General features: G+C 50.2%; 1 protein-coding gene across 1 annotated transcript in view; it reads right to left on the bottom strand.

The window, feature by feature from the left end:
• Positions 1–48: 48 nt before the first annotated feature.
• The window catches only part of CPD (carboxypeptidase D), a 24884-nt gene continuing 6774 nt past the window's right edge, over positions 49–18158 (bottom strand). Inside the window, exons 3-21 of the mRNA XM_053995185.1 lie at positions 15156–15298; positions 14256–14425; positions 13388–13755; positions 12829–13020; positions 11856–12023; positions 10749–10858; positions 10205–10307; positions 9622–9764; positions 8936–9105; positions 8047–8358; positions 6690–6885; positions 6322–6457; positions 5460–5609; positions 4964–5059; positions 4806–4870; positions 4517–4648; positions 4003–4188; positions 3605–3704; positions 49–2984 (exon numbers count right to left, since the gene is read on the bottom strand). Of these exons, the coding sequence (XP_053851160.1) occupies positions 2758–2984; positions 3605–3704; positions 4003–4188; positions 4517–4648; positions 4806–4870; positions 4964–5059; positions 5460–5609; positions 6322–6457; positions 6690–6885; positions 8047–8358; positions 8936–9105; positions 9622–9764; positions 10205–10307; positions 10749–10858; positions 11856–12023; positions 12829–13020; positions 13388–13755; positions 14256–14425; positions 15156–15298 (3167 nt within the window). The 3' untranslated portion in view covers positions 49–2757. The remainder of the gene's footprint in view (positions 2985–3604; positions 3705–4002; positions 4189–4516; positions 4649–4805; positions 4871–4963; positions 5060–5459; positions 5610–6321; positions 6458–6689; positions 6886–8046; positions 8359–8935; positions 9106–9621; positions 9765–10204; positions 10308–10748; positions 10859–11855; positions 12024–12828; positions 13021–13387; positions 13756–14255; positions 14426–15155; positions 15299–18158) is intronic.

The following is an 18158-nucleotide window of genomic DNA, read 5'->3' as shown; positions in this document are numbered from 1 at the left end:
CTCTCGGTCCCGCCCGCCCCGTTGTAAGGAAGAACGAGAGAACGCACGTGGACATCAAAATAGTTTTATACAGATTATTGATCTCGGTATACAGGTAAAAAACAGGCGGCGGCGGCTGAGGGCAGAGCCAGGCCCAGCCCCGCGCCGCCCCCTCCCCTCCCGCTGCCAGCAAACGGCGATTCAAGTCCCTTTGAAAATGTACATTTATTTGAAGGCACAAGTGCACGGAGCGACAGCGACAGCGCCCGGGGGGACCGGCTCCTCTCGGCCCGGGGCACGGACGGACGGACAGACGGACGGAGCGAGGGCACGGGAGCCGCTCCTGCCTTCCCAAAGTGCCCAGGAACAGCCCCCGGGCTTGCGAAGCTCCAAGCACGGAGCCAGAGCCAGAGCCAGAGCCAGGCACCTCCCTTGGTCCTGCTGCCTAGAAAAGTCTCACACGTTTGCAAAATATTTCAAATCCACTCACCTTAAATATACACACCTACCCCCACAGCTAATTCCGAAATGCATTCTGAGGGAAAGGGCCAGTTCCTAACAGGACTTATTGCTACAGGGACAAAGCAGGGCCAGCTCTGTCCATCACCTGCTGCCAGAGCAAACAAAGCCCAAACACAGCCCAAAGAGCCACTTGCAAACTCGACTTTAAATAAAACCAACTGTGTCTCTTGTTAAAGGAGGAACAGTTCAGAGATGAGGCAGGATTAATGCTACTGTGTGCTGGTGTCCTGCAGCCCATTGCACGTGGAAAAGGGACAAAAAGGGACAAAACCCCATTCCTTGCTCAGCACAATGAGCTGGGAACGGGCACAGAGATGTTCATGGCTCCTGCACAAGGCAACCAGAGCAGCTCCTTCACAGCAGATGTGGGACAGGAGCACGGGGAGTGCTCAGCATCATCGCCCTGCTCCCAGCACACCTCCCCAGCCACAGCTTGTGTTTCCTGCAATGGAATTCCCTGTGGAACAGGGAAGGTTGTCTGAGGGCTCTCTCTGTCCCTGCACAGAACCAGACGAGAGGATGACCATGGCATGAGGTTCTGGCAGAGCATTTCCACAGGTAGGGGTGAAGAACAGCTTCTGCCCCAGGTGACATGGCCCATGAGACTTCAGTGGGGCTGTTCCCCCAGAGGAGACCAGGTCAGAGCCCTGTAGAGCAGACCCCAATTAGATTTTTGGGTGCAACCCCTCCACCCACAGACACCACGTGCAGGTTTCACCAGTGGACACCCCCAGACCTCTGGAGGACAGAGCAGCTCAGGGCAAATTCGAGGCCTAAGGCTCCTGCACCCCAGAAATCAGGTCAGTGGGGCAAGAATTACAAAAGAAAATGAGCAAGGAACTAAGTGCCTATTCTAACCCCAGCCTTCTGCTTCTGCAGAAAGCACAGGAACATCAGAGATACATAAAGGCTTTGGAAATCAAACATTTCAACCAATCTTTCCTTCTATTCCCCACAAATCCCACGTGTCCTGGGGATGTGTACTGCAGCTCTTCTTTCCAACGACAGAATTTGGCTGCTTTTCCCTTCTCCCTCAGCACAGTTCAGCCCTTTCTCACTCCCTGCACCACAGCTGCAGCCACACACACAGGTGGAGCTCCTGCTCCACACCCAAGGGATGCTGCAGGAGCAGAACAGAGCCAAGCCAGCAGAAAATTTTCTGCCTGCCACCACCAGAGCTCGGTGATTAAATGGTACTAGGTGGACAGTGGCAAATGGCGCAGGCTTTCTTCAGAATTTAGCACCAAAGTTGGGCCATGGATACTCCCATGACCTCTCCCTGCTGCTCCAGAAATGCTCAAATATAAAGCAGTGGTCAGATTTCACTGTTTCCTCCTGAATAGTAGTGGATTTGAGCAAAATTGATCAGGTTTTCTACAGATCAGTGAATCAATTTGCTTAGAACAACCTTCTAGCTGCTCTTTCAGGCACTGAGCTATTGGAACATGAACATGAGACCCCAAAGCCAAGCCTATGACACAAAACACAACCAGGGTGATGGGGATAAAGTTTCTTTGCTCCCCAGAAGTGAGGAACAGCAGCATGGCAGAGCTGGCAGGCAGTGGAGCTCTGTCAGAGCTCCCTGAAGCTCTGACTCTCTCCAGCTCACATCAGGAGCGATGTCATCTCCCCCAGCCTTCAGGAGGCCAAGTCACTCCCTGAAAGCAGTGACACATTAGAGGTACTCCACAAACACTGCATGTCACAGCAGGCCACAGCAACCCACGGTGGGAAAAGGTCCAAGGGAAGAGCTGAGAATCAAAGGTCTTTTTTTGGGGGGCTTTTTCTAAGGGCTGCTCTTCAGAATGTAGAGTCATGAAGGATCTGGCTTCCCCCAAGCATGTAGTGGAAAAAATGAAACCAAAAAGGTAGAGAGACCTTTTTTGGAGTGTTGTGACCATGAGCCCATGCAGGTCTTGGGGCACTTCCCCACCATCTGCTCCCTGTGCTGAGATGCTGGGGAAATGCTAAGAGCTCTGCTGGCCACCCTGTTAAAGCTGCCTTTCAAACCACATCATATAAACCTCCAGATCTTGACCCAAAAATGTAACAAACCACGTCCCTATCTCACAAACAGCCTCCAATACCCACCGAGTGCCTGTACACAGGAACAGAGCAAACAGAGGGAAGCTGGGAGCTGCCACCCACCGCTCTGGAGGACACATCCCGAAGCTAACGTTTCAAAAGTGAACCACAGGGATCGCCCCCCACCACCGGGTCTGGTCCATGGGAACCTCCTTTCCTGTCCTGGAGGTGTCAGTGTTTGCTGGAGTACAGTGTTTCTTCCTCAGTGTCTGTTTCATCCTGGAATTCGTGGCTCAGGAGGGATTTCTTGGAGCCAGTGGACATCATGCGGATTTCGTCCTCGTAGTCGTCGTGGTGCTGCCGGAGGCGGTGGAAGCCATCCTTGTGTCTGTTGGACTTGATGGAGCACACACACCAGATGATACAGGCAGTGAGCACCAGGGCAGACATGCTGGCACCTGCCAGAGAGAGGACACCAAAGTTAATGCCATGTTCCCCCCACGCCAGAGGCTCCCAGGCTTGCCAGCATCTCTCCTCCCACTCCTGCAGTCACAACCACTTTCTTCACTTCATTGTGACCCTGCTCCTTCCTCCTAGGCCATGGAGGACAGGAGAGCTGCTTCCAGAACAGGACACACTGCATTTCCTGTGCTTGAAATCTAGGAGATTATCACCAAGCTCCACTACAGACCACTGGGTCTAAACTCCCACACACCCCTCCCCAGCAGCTGCCACCTTGAGAAAATAATCTCTTCATGCTTACCTGATGTCACAACACCTAAAAAAGCCTTGAAGAAGCAGGATCTCCTATGCACACAAGTTCTCCCCATTCCAGATATCTCAAAGTACATTTTGGACCCTCCAAATCCCTACAAAACACTCAACTTCTTCCCTCCCTCCTTCCAAGCAGAATCAAGGGCTGTTGGATGAGTTTGCAAGGACAAGAGTGTGTTCAGAAGGGAAAGCTGGAGATGGCTTAAGCCTGCAGGCTGCTTTCCCAGTTCAGTGGAGGGTCTCTATCAGCATGAACTGGTACAGAAAGGACTGCTTAAAGCTTTGATAAAAAATATCACTGTACCTGCCACAGTTATAACCAGCTCTCTTGGCAGTCCAAAAATCCTGTTTTCTGTGTCAAATACTATGAACACTGAGCTGGGTGCATCATCACGTACAAAGACCTGCAGAAAGGCATGAGAGGTTAGATCATCTCAGAGCTTGGGGACCCAGACAAGAGAAACATTTGTCATCTGCCTGGTCCTGCCCTGATCAAAGCAAAGTGCCATGGAAAGAAAAGGTACTCCCAAAACCACCCCGCTGTGCTGGCAAGTTGTTCTCCATCCATTCTGTCAAGGCAGAAAACAGCTCCTGATGGCACCTAAAGCAGCTAAACACAGGCACAACCAGGCAGAGCCCAAACAGGGAAGATTTGATGTGACAGAGAATGTGGGAACATCTCCAACATGGACAGTCACGTACCTTGACGTGTTTCTGCTGGTACCCGCTGGCTGTTGCATCAATGCTGTGAAAACCTGGAGCCAAGAGCACGTGGAAATAGCCACCTTCTTTAGTGTACACCCTCAAGCCTTCGTTCAGAACAATGGCAGCTTTAGAGATTGCCCTGCCACTCTTGTCTTGGACAATGCCATGCACTCCCTTGTGGACCTGAAACAAAGCATTTCAAACACTTCACGTTCAGATCCAAGCTTACAGTGCATCTGTAACTAAAATGAGATCTCTAAAATACAGCCCACTTGCCATCCCTGACCCTCACAATAAATAACAGTGCAAGGCAACACAGCACAGATGTTTAACTCTTGTGTCAACACATGCCCTGGTCACTTGCTGCCTTCCTCATACAGCCTGAATCATGAACATCTGTAATTACACAGCACCAACAAAACCACAAAGACTCTCCATGCTGTTCTCTTCCTCTCCCCCTCCCCTCCACTTCATTCCCTGCCAGATTTTCTTCCCACAGACTGCAGCTCACCTCCACAAGCATGCTAAGGAGAGATTTCCTGTGGTCTGCCCACAGGCCAGGAAGTTGTCCAGCACTGGGGAAGTAGCAGCAGCCGGTATAAACAGTGATCTCAGGACACTGACCAAATGTCACGCTGAAATCCTGCAAAAAACAAAAACACAGTTACAAGGAAAGAGGTAATTAAAAAGCTTTGCAAAATGCAGCTGGAGAGGGAGAAGCTTTGCCCAGACATCAGGACAAATATGCTTTTTACTGATTGTTTAGCAGAGATGAGAAGCCCTGTGCCATGCAGCAGTACCTTCATACTTCCCAGGTGACTGTGCCATTCCGAGCCACGGATCACTCCACCAGGAATATTCTCATCTGTGAGAGCAAAAACACAGCTGTCAGCCAGAGCCTGCCCAGCAGAGTCTGCCACAAGCTGACAGGAGGGTTAAAGGATCCAACCAAACATACCTGACTTATTTGGACAGCCTGGCTGGCCCAAATGCATCACTGGGTGGTTGTTTGCATACACAGATGCCAAATGCTTTAGTGTTTCTTTGTTCTCCACTGCAACAGGAAAAGTGAGACTTTGAGCATGCAACTCTCGTTCCCTGCATGGGCAAATTCCCATTTTAACCCCATGATCCTGTACTAAACAGAGACGTGTTGTTTCAGGAGCATTCCTATTTCCTCTACCAATAAGGGGCAGTATCAAAAGCAGACTTTATACTGGTTCTAGCAGAGGAAAGGTTGAAATACTGCTGTGGGCATAGAAATTGTAAATGTTCTGATCCCTAGCTGAACCCTGTGAGGTTTTATAGCTTTACTTACAGACTGTCAACTCCACACACAAAGGGCTGAACACAAAGGAGGCTACAGAATACCACGAGCACAAAAAGCCCTTACAGCATGTGGTCACATGAACTCTGCAGAGACAGCCTGAGGGGAACCAGGCAGTTGGTCACACCTGACTGTGTTGGCTTGTCATAGGGGTAAGTGACAAGCAGAGATCCTCCATCCAGAGCAACAGAGAGGCTGAAATCATGCTTCAGGATCAAGTTCTCCACGATGGCTTTGGTCTCAGGCTCTCGTGCCGCTGAGTACCGGGTGTAATTGCCTATAAATCAGAACAACAAATAGAAAAGGGAACTAAGAACAGTTTCCTCTGCTGTTTGAGAGGCCCGAAGTACATCCCTTATGTCTGAAATTAGGTCTGCTGCAGGTATGAAAAGGCCTCTGTTAGATCTCAGCAGGTGCAGCTGACTGATCAAGTAAAGCATCCAGACCACACCATGCATGGGGGGGATTCATCTGCAAAGCTAAACAAATGTGCAACATCACAATTTCCCCAAGCTATTTCCTTTTGTGTTGCAGAAGGTATTTCATGTGTGTTTGCTCACAACAATGTCACAGAATTGACATTTTCTTAAGGAAGGAGTTAGGATGATCCCAGCCAAACTTGGGCAGAGAACATTTCCTCCTCAGGAAGGGTGGGCTGATACAGTGCTATGGATACAGTTACATGGAAACCAGAAAAACATGAAAAAAGGAGACTCTTCTGGGGAGCATGAACAGAGGGCATTTTTTCAGAGATGAAAGAAATCCATTAAGAGTAAGAATACATCAGGTATTATCTGACCTCTCCTATTCCTAAATAACTCTGCTTTGTCTCTTGCACATAAGAGACTGCAAATTGCTGTCTGTAAAGAAGATCCAAGCTCTGGAAGCTTCCCAGCAGCTGTGCTGCCTGGAGTACTGCCTTCTTTACAGGCAGACCCTGTAACCCAATGACTCCAGCCAACCATGGGGCAGTTTTACAAGGGCTTTACTTGTGAAATCTGTGTCCAGATCTCTGCCATGAGCGTTGGTCTGGCCTATCTTCGAGGTGCAGCCTCTCTCCTGGGCGATCTCGCGTCCGTCTGGGTTCAGGGAAGGCACAATCACAATCCGTGTCCTGTCGATCAGCTGAGCAAAAGGAGAAACAGCACAAAGTGCAATTAGTAGGGTTCATTTCCCTGGATCTTAAGCTAGGAGCTGCAGTTTGAGGTTCTTGTCCTGTGGATTGCACACCTCCCCGTTACACACGGTATCACCGCAAAGCCCCAAGCCAGTTTTGGCAGGAGTCTCTCCCAGTGAGCATTGTCACCTCAGGCTACAGCTGGAAGGCTCCAAGGAGGTCTTTGGATTGGCCTCTCACCTTTGTGATAGCATCATTCTTCTTGTAGTTCATGCAAAGAAATTCTGCCAGTGTCAGGAGCAGCTCTGTCCCAACGGGAGCGTTTCCGTGAATCCCAGCAACAAAGCGGATCTTGGGCTCCTCAGGCTCGGACTCGTTGGGCTTGTTGGAGATTTCAAGGGACCAGATCTGGCGGAACTCCACGCTCTGACCCAGACTGCCAAGAGATGGGAAATGGAAGTGTCAGCTCAGCAAGAGAGCTGCAACTCCAGCCTGACCTCAGGGAGAAATCCCAGTGTGGAAAGGAACTGCTGCCAGCCTCCAGCAGGAGGCTGCAAAGGCAAGAGAAACACAACCAGATCAGGGGGGCAGATTTACAGCAGCACTGAACAGAATTCACTCTGAACATCAGTTTGAACACCAGCATCTGGGTAAGGGTGTATCCAGGTCCAGATGCACAGAATATCCAATACTCCATATGTCTCCCTACAGCCTTTGGAGATCACAATAAATGTGGAATTGCTGGATCCTCTGTACTGTCAGTGGTGGTTTTTGATTTGGTTCTTTTTTCCCTTCAGAGGAGGATACATCTGGACATCAAACTGATTTATCAAGCAGGACAAAAGAGGCCTGTTCCCAGTAATGCAGGAGCCGTTGCTACAGCCATGCCGCTGAGTTGGCAAACTGAGTGCAGGGAAAGCAGGGAACAGGCTCAGGGCTGATGCAACTGCAGGGACAATAGAGGCTACAGATCAGCAAGGCTGCCTTGGCACCAGCAGGGACAGCACATGAGCACATTGTGCCTGGTTACAACAAGCAAATGAGGCTCTGGGACAAAGGGATTTGTGCTTTCTAAAGCTGACAGAGGGTAAGCGTTACCAGTCACAAAGGAAAGCAGAGGATGGCAGCAGCTGGTCTTCTGCAGGAGGGCAGAGACCTTGGCCCAGGGCAAGCTCACACAAAAGCGTCTTGCACTACTGAAATAAAATCTGGAGGCAGACAACGAAAAAAAGGCCATCTAAGATTTGTAAGTCAAATCTGGCCATTTTTGCTGGGGACTCTTCAGTAGGGTGGATGTCAGAAAGGATTTAAAGAACAGACAAAATAGTAAGGAACAGAGATATTTGCAGAAGTCTGAGATATCAGTGCTGAGAATATTGGCAGTCCCAAGCATCCCTGGGGAACAGAGTCAGGGAAAAGCACATGGATGCACCTATGAGGCCCAGCAGCCATTGCTCTGCTGCCATGTCCTTACATGTGGGGTTCCCTCAGTCTCAGAGAACACGGGGAAGGGAGGGGCAAGCTCCCCATCTCTGCACTGTGTTCATGACTAACAACTTCACGACATCCCTAGCCCAGGCTGCTGCTCCGTTTTCACCTGGTGAGATTTGTGATGTGTGGATAGTTGAGGTAGAGGCCTCGGAGGAACTCAGAGAGGTCCTTGTAGGGCCGGTATCTGTAGGGAGTCACATCCCTGGAGGAGGTGAGCAGGAGCCGCTCCAGACCATTCTCAGCAGAGAGATCTTTGATCAGAGTCTCAAACTCCTTCTCGTTGGGGTTGCTGGTGTCTGGGGTGTTCAAGACCAGCATCTTCCCCTCTTCCACTTTGCTGTCTGTCCGTGAAAGAGTGAAGTTGACCTGCACCCCACCTTTGCTGTCAACTTCCACCATCTTACTGAGTGGATCATACCTGCCCAGGGAAGAGAAGGTACAAGAAAACATCAGGCATTTGAAACCTTGGACAACAAGCCAGCCCCGTTCCTGACTACACACCCACATGGGACTGCTACTGCTCCCCTGCCCACAGTGAGAGGCATAAAAATGAGGAGCAAGAACAGCTCAAAGGGATGTGGGAATGGCAGGAGGACAGGGAACAACTCAGGCCCCAACATGGCATTGAGCTGCTTTTGGCTCAGGTGTTGCAGGGTTACATGGCAGACTGGCAAGACAACAAGTCAGGCTGTTCTAACGTAGAATTTTGGCAGCACTGAAGCAATCAAGTCACTTCTGTGAGCAGCTGCCCAGAAAAGAATTTCCCCTAAAGACACCAAGTTATCCACTCCTAACAAGGGAAGATTGGGATTGTACCCCAGTGCCAGGTGAGCAGTCTGACACCACAGTAGTCTCACACTGCTATCTCTGCACAGGCCAGAGGGCAGGAGAAACACCCATGCCCACGTGTGCTGTAGGCAGGCAGGGGTGATGGAATACTGCTGAGTGGGAAGTCAGTCATGCAGCTGTTTGCTCCTCCTCTGGGGCTTGCTCACCCTCGGGCAGATGCTGTGATTTTGTACGTCCCTGGGACCAGGAGGCGCCAGAAGTCTCCATCCTTGTAGGTGGTCACCGGGTGGTTGATGTCAGCCACGCTGATGGTGGCGTTGAGGATGCCCCTCTTGTCCACAGCATCCAGCACAAAGCCCCAGACACCCTGGTGAACCTGCACAAAGGAGCTCTGCTGAGTGCCAGCCCTCGCTCTGCCTCCCACCCCTCACATTTTCAGCATTCCCAGAAGAGCAAAATGTTCCAAAAGGGTTCAGGTTGGACTGGCCAGCAGCTGGCGTGGACAAAGATCACCTGATGAGTACAATGAGCAATTGTTTGGCTCAGGGTGTCAGCACGGCACTTTCTGCTCCACACCTTTGTTTGCACACCCCAGGTGTGCAGCACCAGCCCCACTCAGATAGGAAGGTAATATAAGGGACATTCCAGCCTCAGGAAACCCAAGGCAGTGGTACATAAAAAGCCCCCACCTGCATCCTCTGGATGCTATGTTCGTTCAGATTTTTGGTATGTTAATAAGAGAGAGTAGTTGAGACAGGTTCTGATGGGGCTGATTTCTGTAGAGCAGGTAGCCAGTCTGGCCAGGAAGCTGGCCAGACCACCCTGTTCATTGTGACTTGTCTAAAGCAAACCCCAGAGGGAGCTGACCTTGCCTGAGGTCAAAGCACCTCACCTGTTTCATGAACTGCAGCAGTGAGCGCCGGTTCTGTGCCCAGTACTTTGGCAGCTCCTCAGCCTTTGGGTATTTCACACAGCCCAGCTCAATGGTCACTTCAAAGCAGTTTGTATGTAAGTAATTCCAGTCTTGCATCCCACCTACAACAAGAATGTAAAAGAAGTTTTGACTTCTGAAGTACCACAGCTCAAAAAAAAAAAAAAAAAATCAGATACCAGAGAAAGATGAAGTACAGACTTGAAGGGAAAATGCTTTTACACAGGGCAGGATTTAAGCTTCAAAGGGATGCCAAAAGAGCAGACAAATAACCTTCCTTCTTGTAAATACCTTTCATGATAACAAAGTGCTGTAAAATTTTATGAAACCATTTTGCTAATAGCCAGAGAAACTACACTATAAATCCCTTCCCCCGGGAATAACTTTATTAGGGTACATTATTTAAGAGGTTATAAAAGAAACCTGAGTCCCATTAATCTGAGCTGACCAGTGCAGAGTTCCTGACTGATCAGACTAAATTATTTAAGCTGTACATGCATTGACCTGAAGATAAACAGTGCAGGGGATTTAAGGTGTACTTTACCTGGAACATTGTACCACTGAGCCCCGTTGGTGATGCCATGTGGGAAATACTCAGTGGGGTACATATCCTTACAAGGGCTTCCCTGGTACATCTTTGCATTTTCCTATAAAACAAGATGCAACATTTGAAGGTGAGCCTGCACTCCACAGCCACGGGCACTCTTGTTCTACCCTCAGTCACACATTCAGGGTTACCAAACACAGATGTGTGTCTATCACTGCAGCACTGACTGCACCCACACCCAATCCCAGCCCAGATATCCTTGCTCTCTCCTCCCAGCCCATGAGCAGCATTTTCCACTATCTTTAAAAGTGCCTGCACAGAGCTCTCCTCCCTCACTGCCTGCAGAGAGAGCATGCTGGGCATCACTCCTGGAATGGGAGCCTCCTGTAGGATCCTCCTGCTGTGCCTGCAACACCAGGGGCTCAGCCACAGTGCCTGCATCCACCTCTACCAGCTGCTCAGGAGGCTCCCTGGAAGCTGAAGAGGAGTTTCCCAGAAGTCAGCCTAGCAGGATGTGCCCATTTTCCTGTCAGAGCTTTACCTTGGAGTAGGCAAGTGCCAGCTTCTGGAACACAGCATCATCTGGGGATTTGCTGTATATGGCTATTCCTTGTTCATCGTCATCAAAGGGGTAATTAACCACCAGGGAACCTGCAGGCAAAGCAAGCTTTGGCTCATATTTGTGTGCTTTCCCAGTGATCCCTCAGCATAACAGTGGAAATTTTTCTCCAGCAAGTGCCAAGCTTTCTGTTTCTCAAGACTTGGCATTAAACAAAGCTTAAGCCCAGTGGACAGAAGAGACAGAAGCACAGGAAGAGATAACACCACACCTAGTTAGGAAGGAGAACCAAAGCCACAACAACATCAAAGCTTTGGCTCTTACATGAAGGAGGGCTGAACACAACCACATAATAATTGCTTACACAGAGAAGTGGAAGCAAGGGGAAGATTTTCCCAGAGCATGCACGGTGCTTTTGATCCAAATGATGCAGTTTTTTCAGCTTTCTGCAGTTTATTGCTGAAGGTTTCCCCAAGGAAGATGTACTAATAGCACCACAAAACCCCAGACACCACTGCAGCTGGAGACCTGCCAGCCCCCTCACACCCACACATGACACTTCTGCACTACAAACCAAACACGCTGGCAACAAAGCATCCACCTGCAAGTTACCACAGCTACAAGCCAGCAGACAAACTGTCTAGGGAGTAAGCTGTATTACACAGAGACTTAATTTAGAACACTCCGAAAGGATAATTCAATTACTGCAAATTTCATAGTTTCACCATGTGATTCAAGGCAGGGAACCCTCAGGACTGCATTCACTCTATAAATGCTGTGAAGCCCTTAACAGCCACAGCTCTATATCCCATTCCCAGACCATCTGCTGAGCAACTGCTGACAAGGGAGTCCATCCCCATCTCCCAGATTCTCCCTTCAGAGAAGTGGTTGGGATCTTCCCAGCAGCCATCTCAACTCCCTACAAATATGTTTGGGGACACAATTTGCACCCTCTGTTTCCAGTTTCTGCTCCACCTTGCAGCACGAGAGCTCCCCAGTGCACACCTAGAACACTGTGGAGACATCCCTGCAAACTCCCACCCCACAAAGCCCCAGCACGGAGGAAGGAGCTTGGTTTGGATGTGGTACCTCCATGCAGGTTTGCTGAGAGCACAAAAGGGTAAGACTTGAGCCAGGCCATGACAGCATGAGTTTCCGGCTGTGTAGGGTCTGTCACGTGGACAAACTGATCTGGAAAGTTCCTGTTCAGGTCATAGTTGTTGCTGTTGTTTCTGCCAACAGTACCTCCTTTGTCTCCTGAAAATGAAACACAAGTTCAAGCTCATGGCCTGTGAAGAGGTTTCAACCTCTTATTACAGAGTTTTCAAGTAGCAGTTAGTGGAGAGAGCAGAGAGCACAGCAGTGCTGGCCCCCTGCACCCAGAAAGGGGCAGCCAGGCCCTCCCCTCCAAGTGGCCTGCCCTGTGCAGCAATGCCTGGGGGCCCCTCCAGTGGGTGTTTGCTCAGGCTCTCAGGGCAGTCAGACCAGCAGAATGGCACTGGACCATGAACAATCTCTGCAGCCGGATGTCGTGACCACAGAAACCTCAGAGCTCACCTTCTCAAACCAGCCAGACAAGTTCTTTGTTAAACCCAAGCAGAGCTCTGCTTCCAGAAAGTGATTCTGGAGAGTCTCTGTTCTGCCAATCTGCAAGAGCCACGTAGTTCTAAGACCTCCCTGAAGGATGTTTTTGCCAGTTTCAACCTCATGATAAAAGTCTATGTTATCCTTGGACAAGTGCTCTGCAGACAGCCTGGCTCCCACACTGCATTTACTAAGAGAATGGACCGAAGCACAGCAAGCAAGAGCTGTGTCAAAGAAATTTCTTTTTTCCAAAAAAGCCCTGGATTAGCCACAAACCATCAGGTGACCCAAAGAGGGGCAGCTCACAGCACTGCTGAAGAGCTCTCCCCAACAGCTTCCAGCATCCATCAATCAAGGTCCACCCACTCATCCCACAGCACAAACCAAGTCCCTTCCCAGCCTCCCTGTGGATTCCATGAACCCAAAGGCTTGTTCTGAGAGCTAGGAACCCCAGAGATTTTGGCACAGACAGCAATACCTTCCTGGGACTTCTCATAGCCATCAGGGTTCATAGATGGCATGATGTGGATCCGTGTGCTCTGGACCAAGTCAGTCACTTCAGGATCTGTGCCAAAGTTCTTGCAGAGGTACTCGATGAGGTTCAGCAGAAGCTCTCGCCCCACAACTTCATTCCCATGCATGTTACCAATGTACTTGAACTCTGGCTCACCTGCAGACACATGGTTACACCACAGAGACAATTATAACCACTATGGTACAGCTTGGAGACACCTCACCACCCTGAACATTGCTCATGCAAGCTTTGCTGGAGGGCATTTACCTAAAACTCACACTTCTGCTCCCACAACCCCAAAAAGAACAATGTCTCATGGAAGTCTCTTTGTTCTTCCCTAGAGCTCCATGACCAGCACAGATGTCACCAGCAATGCTCTTAACACCTACTACACTCACACTTTTCATAAAGGATACTACAAGGAGCAGCTCAGTCTCTCAGGAGAGGTGCCAGCTCTGCACTCCTTTTCACTCTGCCTCTCCCAGTGCACTTGTGCCTTGCTAAAGAGGATTTCCCACATCACCTGCTTCATGGACACCAGGGTTGTCAGAGATCTCCATGACGTAGAGCTCCCGCAGCTCCACGGACTTGCCCACGGAGTAGAGGCGGGTGATGCTGGGATACTCGTTGGCATAGCGCCGCAGGAAGATCTCCATGTCCGAGAAGTGGTGGTGGCGGAAGTCCACGGGTTGGATGGGTTGATGGACAGAGGTTGGATTTGGGGCCTCAGCCTGCACAGGGGTGGGAGTGATGGCAGTGACAGGGGCAGGCGCTGCCGTGAGCTGTGTGGCATTAGGAGCTGGTGGCATCACAGTCGGCTGCAAGGAGAAGTTCACTTCTGTTGCATCTCCCTCCTTCACCTCGATGTTCTCTTTGGTCAATGGTGTGTAACTGTGGAATAAACAACTGGCTTCAGCAAGAAGGCTCTGCAGTCCTTCCATCACTCCAGCCTACTCCCCCCAGCCCAAATGCACCAGGATGTTAATGACTGAGACATTCACAAGGACCAAGCTGATGACACTCATCCCACTGCCACCAAACCCAGCCCCACTGTTGTCCTCGCAAGAGTCCACAGGCTCAGCCCCAGGGGCAAGTTACACATTCACGCCCAGGCTTGGGACAACACAAACTCCTGTTGGAGTAACCCTACTCCGCTTCCTCCCTCTGCACAGAAGTTGTAATTTGATACAAGGAGTCAAACAGAAGTTGACAGAAATTCTGTGCACTCGATAACAGTCTGCTGCAGGAGCAAACACAGCTGCAGCTCTGAGCTGGAACCATTTACTGCTGCAGCTTCCAGCCAAGCCCCTTAAATACATAAAGGGGGGGAAATCAAGAGAAGGAATGGGAGCAGTTGGCAGTGTGGGCACAGGCTGCCACAGAGACATTACCCCATCACAAAAGCAGTCACGTTGTAGGTCCCAGGCACCAGCAGCCGGTGGTAATCACCAGATCTCCCTGCTGTGATGTTATGAGCGATACCGGCAACAGCGATGGTCGCATTCTCCAGGCCAGCTCCTGTGATTGCATCCCTCACAAAGCCCTTCACACCAATGTGCACCTGAGGAAAACAATGTGCAAGGGCCTGGCTGAAGACAGGCAACATCAGGGGAACCTGACAGGAGATGTCCTAAGGCAGCAATACCCCCTCACTCTTCCCCAAATGCAGCAGAGCGGGGCAGCTGCCAGGCAAAGGCACCCAAGGGCTCAGGACTCAGTGCTCAGCCAGACAGCAAGGACAGCAATCCCAGCATGGACTGGGAAGGCAGCAGGATCTCAGAATTGACCCTCCCTAACAAACTCTAATTCACCAACATGGGCAAACTGCAATATGAACATAGCAGGGTTACAGGCTAAATTCAGCTGCCTCTGGTCCAAGTCTAAACTGTCACCTACCCAACTCATACACAGCATCTGGAGAAAGCCTGGTAGAGCGCTCTGCAAGCCAAAGTCTCAGCAGTGTTGATGCTTGTGAACATCACTGGAGATTCATGGCACTCAGACCAACCAGTAGTTTGCATGACTTAGGGAGATCTGCACCAATCAGTCCCTCTAACACTGCACCCCACAAGAGCAAAGCTCTGCTACTGTGGGGCATGTGGGAGCTGTGGCAGAACCACAGAGAAACACAGCAGCTTCGTAGCCACTGACCTCCAAACAAAGCTGCAGCATCTGTGTTACCTCACACAGCAAACAAAGCCACGAGGGCACCTGAACACGGTGCTCCCAGCCCACCATGGGCACACAGGCTTCACAGCTGCCATCCCCACACCCAGCCCAGCCCTCACTACCTTCTCAATGAAAGCCAGGAGAGATTCCTGGTTGTTCTCCCACTCCTTTGGAAGCTCAGAAGTCGGTGGGTATTTGCAGCAGGACAGCTCCAATGTGATCTCAAAGCAGTTGGCCCACACGTAGTTGTAATCCTGCATCCCACCTGAGGAAAGAAGGCAGAGATGTCCCAAGAGCAATGCACACACATCCCACCACAGGATGCTATTTCTCCTTGTCCTTCAGCCCCACACAGCATCTCCCCAGGATGCTGCCCCAGCTCCAGAGTGAGCAGCCCAAAGAGAAAAGTCAAGTCACATTATCATGACACCCTACGCTGTAACTGGAACACTGGGCCATTCAAATCAGCCACAGCCAGCTCAAAGTGACAGTCCTTTTGTCTCACTGCTCCATCAGCTGAACTCATTAGCACAGCTCTTGGGAATTCATACAGGTTCATTTCACATTTCCAGACACGACAAACCCAGTGTGCCAGGGCAGGCACACCAGATTCTGAGCATTCCAGCTGCCAAGTCCTTCCCTGAGCATTCTAAGCTACCTCAAGATTTGTGAGGTCTGCCTGCAAGAGAGGTTACTTCACTCAAAATAAGTTTGAGGTCTTTGATAGAAAAGAAAACCAGACTATCATCTTGGGAGCAGGCAGCTCAAATCTGCACACTGGAATCAGTTTCAAGGACAACTGTTCTCCCAAAAGCCTCTTGGCAAAACCACACATCTGTGAAACAGGTGTCAGAATCACCCTGCTAAACCCCACCACATGACAGTAGCCAAATGACCACATGAAAGGATTGCTCCCAGTACCCACTCAGGCAGCTGTGTCAGTAAGGAAGACACACCACACTATGTTTCTTGCATGCTGACAAAGTCTTCTGGCTTACACAAACTTATTTAGTTGTAACACAGGCAGACTGGTGAGTCACAGCCTTGGCCACCACTTCCTTCCAACCCAACCTGTACAGCAGCACCTGCAACCAGAGCCCAGAGACCTCCACAGCAACAGAATGACTCCCACCAGGGTCACCTGGACACAAGGGCCCAGAGTTTCTTCTGGATGAGCTGAGGGAGTTGAACTGACTCTCAGAAGTCCCCCAGAGAACAGCAATGCATTTTCTCCACAGGAGGCAGGTGTCAAGTCCAGGAGAAGGAAGGCAGAGAGCTGTGATAGGTATCATGGCACCAGCCTGCAGAGCCCCAGCAGGAAGGTCTGTTAGAAATGCAGATTTTGTGCATCCATCCTTTGCTCGGCTCACTGAAGCACTGCATTAGTGCTCTGCCAAAAGAGCTCATTTACTTTGAGCAGTTTCCTAATCATTCACAAGCCCCCTGAAGTGAGGGACCCTCCATGGCACTGGCCAATTAAGCAGCCAGAATGGATCAATATCCTGATGCAAATGCACTGCCTGCCATTGGCAGGGGCTGTGTTAATGCCTGGGCAGGAAAAGGGGAAAACCAGCAGCACTTGACCAAGCAGAGGAGGCTTCTACCAGAGGTGGTGGCCCAGAAGGTCACAGTCCACTGCTCTGAATTCAACAGCCCCACTGCAGCTGGGTAAAGCAGGGATGGACTAACAGCATAAAGCAGGATTTAGAACGGGCCCTTGGGAAGATGTGTGAGGTGGTACAACAACAAAGATGCCCCAGTTCCTCTCAGTTCTCCTGGGAGTGTGCTGCTAAGGGAACATGGAGCTTTCATTGTAACAAATCAAATGTCCCTTGCAGCCAGAAGGAGAGCACTGCAGCTTGTGCACAGACTGACATCAAAACAGGAAAGAGACTTTTCTGTCCAGCACAGGAGGCCACAATGTGCTGGAGGACTTTCCAACTCTCAAACTCAGTTCAAGGGGTTAGAGAAACAAGGACTGTGGGTCTGATCCACCCTCAGCTTCATTCAGCTCCTGTCACCAGGCACAGAACAGGCACACACAGCAGGCTGCTCTCTCGCCAGTAAACACCACACCGAGCAAAACGATTTGCCAGCCCATAACCATCTGCTCCTAGCAGGACGCTAATGCATTTGAAAACATCCAAAACGTAAACCAGAGCCATTATGAAACATATTTAGTGCTTCATCTGCCACTCAAGCAAATTTAGGACAGATGCTCACCCATAATAGAGCAGCAACGGACTTAAATTAGAGCTTGCAACATCAATTCTGGTAAAACTGTCTCTTGGAGAAAGTAGTACACTGCATTCTTGAAAATTTGGATTGTATCCACTGCACATATTTGGCCTTCACACGGCTCTGTTCCAGAGCAGGACAGTTATTTTTACAGCCTGTGGAATTACGTATTTTCCCACATACCATCTGCACAGCCTCTCCTGACTATGCAAAGACTCACAGTGGTAAAGAGAGATCTGTACTCAGCCTGCCATGAGCAGGGCACTACACTCATGGAGCAGAGCAGAAAATACACATCTGAGGGAGAAAACTGCCAGACTACAGCGCTTCTACTCTGTTTGGGTAATACCTGGGATAACCCGTTGGATTTACTTCAGCATTTTTATCACAGGGTGTCTTTTAGCCCATACTGTCAAAAGTTTCAGCCTCCCCATGAAGCACCATTGCCCTTTCTATCAGTGAGCAGCTTAGTGGCACAGCAAGTCAGCCCCGGCTGGCAGTAGGGCACAGAAATGCTCAGAACAAACCTCCCTCCTGCTCTGACCCACTCCCTGAGCATCAGGACTGCACTACAGGCAGGGATCCCAGGCCTCCTGCAGCACAAACACTGCAGAGCTCACATTGACAGGGGGGCCTCTGCTCTCTGCCAAGCTCAAACCAGGAGAATGCAGCTCTCTAGAGTCAAGCCTGAGGATCCAGATACCATAAATACTCCACGTGCCAGGAGAAGCCTGCCAGGCCAGCCAAGAAGGATTCTATTTTCAAACTGCACTATGCAGAAAACTAATTCCAGCTCTCACTGGAACAGACATCAGCAGATAAGGAACCTGCAGCTAAGTTAAAGCAGAGAAACAGTCATGTCTGCTCTGCAGAGAGAGCAGATGGCA

Source organism: Vidua macroura, chromosome 20 (assembly GCF_024509145.1).
Source record: "Vidua macroura isolate BioBank_ID:100142 chromosome 20, ASM2450914v1, whole genome shotgun sequence".
NCBI lineage: Eukaryota > Metazoa > Chordata > Aves > Passeriformes > Viduidae > Vidua > Vidua macroura.
The sequence above is the reverse complement of the archived record's forward strand: the minus strand, read 5'-3'. Positions and strand labels throughout refer to the sequence as shown.